General features: G+C 52.9%; 1 protein-coding gene across 1 annotated transcript in view; it reads left to right on the top strand.

The window, feature by feature from the left end:
• The window catches only part of LOC113813183 (frizzled-4), a 69044-nt gene that overhangs the window by 60391 nt on the left and 1153 nt on the right, over positions 1 to 7500 (top strand). The window contains exons 3-4 of the mRNA XM_070131268.1: positions 6106 to 6335; positions 6608 to 7500. The exon at positions 6608 to 7500 is cut by the window's right edge and continues 1153 nt beyond it. Of these exons, the coding sequence (XP_069987369.1) occupies positions 6106 to 6335; positions 6608 to 7036 (659 nt within the window). The 3' untranslated portion in view covers positions 7037 to 7500. The remainder of the gene's footprint in view (positions 1 to 6105; positions 6336 to 6607) is intronic.

Here is a 7500-nt window from a genome sequence, read left to right as displayed (position 1 = left end):
ATTATCCTTTCTCGCGTCTTTCTTCCGCCTCAAATCTCGCTCCCTATCCTTCACACCTGACAGAATAACGCTCGCTCTGACTGGCTCGTAAAAGATGTTAAATGTCCCGCAGACAGAGCCGTAAACAGAAGAGGCGGCCGAGTTGGTGATCGTTCCCCCCACCCCCTCTCTCAACCCCCCCCCCCTCTCCTTCAACCCCGCCCCATCCCCCAAAGAGAGAGAGAGAGAGAGAGAGAGAGAGAGAGAGAGAGAGATAGAGATAGAGATAGAGATAGAGATAGATAGATAGATAGATAGATAGATAGATAGATAGATAGATAGATAGATAGATAGATAGATAGATAGATAGATAGATAGATAGATAGATAAATAGATAGATAGATAAATAGATAGATAAATAGATAGATAAATAGATAGATAGATAAATAGATAGATAAATAGATAGATAGATAGCTAGATAAGGAGGAGGGAGGGAGGGAGGGAGGGAGGGAGGAGGGAGGGAGGGAGGGAGGGAGGGAGAGAGGAGAGAGGGAGAGAGGGAGAGAGGGAGAGAGGGAGAGAGGGAGAGAGGGAGAGAGGGAGAGAGAGGAGAGAGGGAGAGAGAGAGAGAGAGAGAGAGAGAGAGAGAGAGAGAGAGAGAGAGAGAGAGAGAGAGAGAGAGAGAGAGAGAGAGAGAGAGAGAGAGAGGGAGAGAGGGAGAGGGAAAGAGGGAGAGAGGGAGAGAGAGAGAGGGAGAGAGAGGGAGAGAGAGAGGGAGAGAGAGAGAGAGGGAGAGAGAGAGAGAGAGAGAGAGAGAGAGAGAGAGAGAGAGAGAGAGAGAGAGAGAGAGAGAGAGAGAGAGAGAGAGAGAAATAAAGAAAACACTTACGAGTCCCCCATAAAACCTATAATTAAATGCAAATTATGTCATTTGCTGTTTTCTAAGACTTTAAAGAGGAGAGGGGGTGGAGGAAGACGGGGGGGGGGGGAGAAGTTAAATTCTAACTCCCATATAAGTTCACACACACACACACACACACACACACACACACACACACACACACACACACACACACACACACACACACACACACACACACACACACACACACACACACACACGTACACACACACGCACATGCGAATTCATTTTCCTTATTTTCGCGATGAATTGACGAAGCACAATTGCAAGAACCGAAACGAAGAGCCAGAAGCCCTGCAATGAAGCCTTGCATTGGCGACTAAGCAACTTGAATGGCGCGATTTGACTCGTATCTCGAATTGCTTTAATAGGACGCCCCCCCCCTCCTCTCCCCCTCCCCTCCATCAGCTTCCCCCTTCCCTCCCCCTCTTCTCCCCTCCCTTCCCTTCCCCTCCCCTCTTCTCCTCCCTTCCCTTCCCCTCCTCTCTTCTCCCCTTCCTTCCCTTCCCTCCCTCCCTTCCCCACCCCTCTTCTCCCCCTTCCCTCCTCTCTTCTCCCCTTCCCTCCCCTCCCTTCCCCTCCTCTTTCTCCCCTCCCCTTCCCTCCCCTTCCTTCCCCCACCCCTCTTCTCCCCCTTCCCTCCTCTCTTCTCCCCTTCCCTCCCTCCCTTCCCCACCCCTCTTCTCCCCCTTCCCTCCCCTCTCTCCTCCCTCCCTTCCCCACCCATCTTCTCCCACTTCCCTCCTCTCTTCTTCCCTTTCTTCCCCTCCCCTCCCTTCCCCACCCCCTCTTCTCCCACTTCCCTCCTCTCTTCTCCCCTTCCTTCCCCTTCCCTCCCCTCCCTTCCCCAACCCTCTTCTCCCACTTACCTCCCCTCTTCTCCCCTTCCTTCCCCACCCCCTCTTCTCCCCCTTCCCTCCTCTCTTCTCCCCTTCCTTCCCCTCCCCTCCCCTCCCTCCCTTCCCCACTCCTCTTCTCCCCCTTCCCTCCTCTCTTCTCCCCTTTCTTCCCCTCCCCTCCGCTCCCTTCCCAACCACCTCCCCTCCCTTCCCCACCAGCTCTTCTCCCCCTTCCCACCCATCTTCTCCCCCTCCCCTCCCCTCCCCTGCCTCCTTTCGGGGTTGTATCGTAACAGCTGATGCCAATTACATGTTCAAAGGTCAAGGTCACTGTGCAGTTGCGATGTTGACGGCTCGACAGGTGACTGGTTGCGCAGGCTCGGTTTGCAATGGATGGCAGGGATCTCTGTCCATTCATCCATCCGTCTGTCCGTCTCAGTGTTTTACTCTTATTTTATCGGCTCTGTGTGTGCCTCTCCCTTCCTCTCTCTCTCTCTCCCCCCTTTTATTTAGTCCCTTGAGACCTCTGTGTTCCTCGCTCTCCCTTTCATTCATCTGCAGGTTGTCTCTCCTCCCCTCTCCTTTCTACTCATCTCTTCCTTTTTTTGTTTTCCGCCTAACACCCTCCTTCCTCCTCCTCTCCTCCTTCCCCACTTCTTTGCCTCCATCCCCACCTCATCCTGCAACTGCCCTTCCTTCTTTCTCTTCATTTACCACCCCTCTTCCTCTCTCTCCTTCTCCCTCTAGCTCTCCTTACCCCAAAGCTTATTCGAACTCCCTCTGCCTCTCCCCCTCCCCTTCCCCTCCCTCTCCCTCTCCCACTCCCACTCCCCATCCCCATCCCCCCCCCGCCCCCTCCCCCTCTCCCCCTCCCCATCCCCCCCAGCTCCTTCGACACCCCCCCCCTCTCCCTCCCCTTCCTACGCTCCTCGCCGTATGCAAATGAACCAGAGTAGATTTGAGTAGAGAGAGAGAAGCCCTTTGCCAGGTTGTAGGATCCCTCCGGTGGTTATGCTAATGCCGGACGGTCTGGGGCAACAGTCCTTTGTCGAGTGGTAGCGGGAATATTCATAATGCAAATAGCGGCGAGAAACAGTTCACACCAATGGGCGGGGTTTGTGTGCTCGTGTGGATGGGAGAGGGAGAGGGAGAGGGAGAGGGAGAGGGAAGGGGTAAAGTGTGGAAGGGGGGGAGGGGATAGAAAAAGGGAGAGAGAGAGAGAGAGAGAGAGACAGAGAGAGAGAGAGAGAGAGAGAGAGAGAGAGAGAGAGAGAGAGAGAGAGAGAGAGAGAGAGAGAGAGAGAGAGAGAGGTGAGAGAGAGAGAGGAGAGAGACGAAAAGGAAGAGGTAAAGGGAGAGCGAAATGGAGAAAGGGGAGGAAGAGAGAAAGAAAGGGAGAGAAAAGAAGAGAGAAAGAGAGAAAGAGGGAGAGAGAGAGAGAGAGAGAGAGAGAGAGAGAGAGAGAGAGAGAGAGAGAGAGAGAGAGAGAAAGAAAGAAAGAAAGAAAGAAAGAAAGAAAGAAAGAAAGAAAGAAAGAAAGAAAGAAAGAAAGAAAGAAAGAAAGAAAGAAGAAAAGAAAATAGAGAGAGAGATAAAGATAGAAAGAAAGAAAGAACAAGAAAAAATCTGCCCCAAAGAGAACGCTAGAAATGCATCGAGATAGACAGATAGCGAGTGCGAAGAGCAGGCTAAGGGACAGAGACGCTGTAATATCAGACATCACAGCTGATGACACGTTTCGGAACACAATCGTACACATTTCCATTTCTTCGAATCATCTTCAGCGGGAATCCAGAGTTCCCTTGACGTCTTAACTCTGCCACGGCGAAAATTATTGGTTCAAGACGTCAGGTTTAAGGCAGGACCATCAGGTGTCACTCAGTGTTGGGGGGAGGGGGGGGAGAAGGGAGGGGGTGCAGGCGGACATCCTTCTCCTTCCCCCTCCCCCTCCCCCTCCCCCTCCCTCCCATTCCTCATCCCCAGTTTCCTTCTTCTTCTTCATCTTAAGCTATACTCTCTCTCTCTTTCTCTCTCTCTCTCTCTCTCTCTCTCTCTCTCTCTCTCTCTCTCTCTCTCTCTCTCTCTCTCTCTCTCTCTCTCTCTCTCTCTCTCTCTCTCTCTCTCTCTCTCTGTCTCTCTCTCTCTGTCTCTCTCTCTCTCTCTCTCTCTCTCTCTCTTTCTCTACCTCTCCCTCTCCCCCTCCCTCCCTCCCTCCCTCCCTCCCTCCCTCCCTCCCTCCCTCCCTCCCTCCTCTCCTTCCCCTCCCTCCCTCCTCTCCTCCCTCCCTCCTCCCTCCCTCCCTCCTCTCCCTCCTTCCCTCCCTCCCTCCCTCCCTCTCTCTTCCTCCCTCCCTCCCCCCTCTCTTACCTCCCGCTCCCCTTCTCCTTCCGTTTCCTTCTCCCTCCAGCAGAATCTTGCGCACCAACATCTCTCTCCCAACACCCCTCCTCCCTCCTCTCTCCCTACCTCCTTCTTCTCCCTCCCTCTCCCTCTCCTTCTCCCTCTTCTTCTCCCCCTCTCCTCCCTCCCCTCCCTCCAATTCTCTCTCCAACACCTCCTCCCCTCCCTCCCTTCTCTCCCCCTTCCTCCCTTGTCCCCCTCCCTCTCTCTCCCCTTCCCTCCCCTCCCTCCCTCTCTATCCCTTTCCTCCCTCCCCCTCCTTCCTCCCTCCCCCTCCCTCTCCCTCCTCTCCCTTTCCCTCCCTGTCTCCCTCCCTCCTTGTCTCCCTCCCTCTCTCCCTCCCTCTCCCCTTTCTTCCCTCCCCCTCCCCCTCCCTCCCTTGTCTCCCTCCCTCCCCCCCTCCCTCAACCCTTATCCATCCGTGACCCGAAGATTGATGGGGATTGATGAAACGTGTCCATGACGTCATCGGGGGGCCCCTTAGAAGGCTGAGTGGATGGAGATAGAAGAGGAAAGTAAGAGAGGAAAGGAATTGCGATGATGGAGTGGCAGAAGAGTTTTGGGAGAGTGTTGGAAATTGAGGGAGGTGGAGGAGGGGGAGAAATGGGAGGTGGAGGAGGTGGAAGAGGTGGGGAGGGGGAGAAATGGGAGGTGGAGGGAGAGGGAGGAGGGGAGAAATGGGAGGTGGTGGAGGTGGGGAGGTGGGGAGGGGGAGAAATGGGAGGTGGAGGAGGGGAGAAATGGGAGGTGGAGGAGGGGAGAAATGGGAGGTAAGAAGAGTGGGGAGGGGAAGAAATGGAGGTAGAAGAGGTGGGGAGGTTGAAGAGGTAGGGAAGTGGAAGAGAGGTGGGGAGGGCGAAAAATGGGAGGTGGAAGAGGTGAAAGAGGTGGGGAGGTTGATAAATGGGGAGTTGGGGAAGTGGAAGAGGTGGGGAGGTAGAGGAGGTGGGGGATGGAAAGATGAATCAGGGAAGTGGAAGGCGAAAAGGAGGGGAATAATAATAGGGAGGAGAAGAAAAAGAAAAGGGAGGAGAAGAAGAAGAAAAAAAAGAAAAGAAAAGAAAAAAAGAAGAAGAAGAAGAAGAAGAAGAAGAAGAAGAAGAAGAAGAAGAAGAAGAAGAAGAAGAAGAAGAAGAAGAAGAAGAAGAAGAAGAAGAAAGAAGAGTCTAAGAATGAAGAGAGAAGAAGAAAAGAGCAGAGAGGAGTGTTTTTTTTTCTTTTTTTTTTATCATGGTCGTTTCGCGCTTGCCATAGAAGGCTCACCGATAAGGCTGGTCGCATTGATAGCCACATAAATTGGCATTCTATGTTTATATAAGTGTGCATGTGTGTGAGATGAGGGTGTTTGTGTAAAGTGCATACCTACGTGTCTGAGTTGATGTGTGTACGTTTCTTCGTGCGTATGAAGGCCGTCCTTGATGGAAAAGAATCTACAATATTTATCTTAGGCGTTCTTATTTAGATTTCATGTATACTTTCATAGTGAAAGAGGAAATTATGAAGAAAGGAGGTTTAGAAGATGAAATAAGTAGAAATAGTTGGTAATGGGGTTTTAAAATACGTGTATATACAGTACAATTATGTTCATAAAGTTTTAGTGTATTTTCCAGATTTTTAGATTAATATAGCGATGTGTAAATATAGTTACTATCTTTCCACGTGATGCTTGCGAAAGTTGCATTTCTTATCGCCTGCATTGTTGTTCGAATGACTTGATATCATTTAAATAATGAACACATGGATCATTCGTAACCTGTTTTATATTGCTGGTCAGTGTGGCACTATTTTCCTGAACAATTCCATTTCAGAGTTCTGATTCCCCTGCATCTCCGTGTCATGTCCTGTTCGACAACCATGTCTTATAAACCAAGCTTTACTTACAATCTCCCCTTTACTTATAATAAATAGCCTTTACTTATAATCGCTTACGAGCAGCCTCTCACCCGCCCTTCTCTCCCCCGCCAGGCACCTGCTACGCGGGCCAGCAGAACACGGAGACGCTGGTGCGGTTCGTGTTGGTGCCGCAGTTCCTGTACCTGGTGACGGGGGCGACGCTGGTGCTGGTGGTGTTCGCGTGCCTGTGGCGGGCTCGGGGGCGGCTGCGGGAGGAAGGCATGAAGACCGACAGGATAGATGTGACGGCCGCGCGCGTGGGCGTGGTGGCGGTGCTCTACATGGTGCCGGCGACGTGTCAGGTGGGTGTGGGGGAAGAGGCGGGGGTGGGGGGGGTTATGAGGGTGGGGAAGGTGGGTGCCAGTGGGTGGGCTTATGGGCTGAATTGGGGGGGATGGGGTTGTAGGAGTTTGTGTGTGTGGGTTGGATAAGGTTGTGTGTTTGCAAGGGCGAGAGGCGGGGACGGGGAATGAAGTAGAGCAATAGATTGAGAGAACGAGAGAGCTTGCATGTGAATTGATAAGCAGTGACCCATACCTGCCTGCTGCCCAGCTAACCGCCTCGTTGCCCGCAGGTGGGCGCGACCTTCTACGAGTACGTGGAGCGCGAGCGCTGGCTTCGCGACCCCAGCGTCCGGCCCAACATGGAGGTCTTCATGCTCAAGATTTTCATGTCGATGGCGGTGGGGATCATGGGCGGCCTCTTCCTGGTGAACGGGCGTGTGCTCAACTCGTGGAAGCAGCTCTTCAGGAGATTCAGCGCCCGTAAGCAGCCGCTGCCGGCGTACCTGCAGCAGCCGCACATGCCGCAGCCGCACCACGTCCATCTGCACCTCCACAAGCACCCGCCGACGCACTGCGTGTCCGCCGCCCACCACCGCCCGCACGACGGGCCGGCGGACGTCCACGGATACGTGCCCAGGTACCCGCTGCCCGCGCCCACCAAGCACCACCACCATTCCCACTCGGCGAGACACAAGTGCGGCTCGGAGACGCAAGTGTAACGCAGGAGGCGAGGGCGCGGTGGCTGGGCCTTGCGCCTGCGGCCTCCCCCCCCCCCCCTGCCCCTGGCCATGGGGAGGAACATTATCTAAGTCATTGCAAGACTAGTTCAGCCATGTCGGACGGGAGAAGCGTCCTCTTCGTATCGCAGGACATAAATAGACTTTGATGACGCATGTGTTCACGGTAGTACAAGATTACGCAGTTGATGTGGGAAAAAATGCTTCCAAATGTGCCTGCCTGACAAGAGTGCCTGACTGCTCATTTACTTAAAATGACAGACAAACAAAAACATTGAGACAAAACAGTTCATGGACGAAGTAACAAACACTTACGGTGCATGACGTGTTATTTTGATGTATTTTTTTTCTGTACAGAAAAAGAAACACCGGCTGCCGGCCATTTATTTTCCCTCCCATCCATGTTTTGTGTTGTATACAAGACGTGTGTAAACCAAAGTAAACAG

Source organism: Penaeus vannamei, chromosome 16 (genome assembly GCF_042767895.1).
Source record: "Penaeus vannamei isolate JL-2024 chromosome 16, ASM4276789v1, whole genome shotgun sequence".
NCBI lineage: Eukaryota > Metazoa > Arthropoda > Malacostraca > Decapoda > Penaeidae > Penaeus > Penaeus vannamei.
The sequence above is the reverse complement of the archived record's forward strand: the minus strand, read 5'-3'. Positions and strand labels throughout refer to the sequence as shown.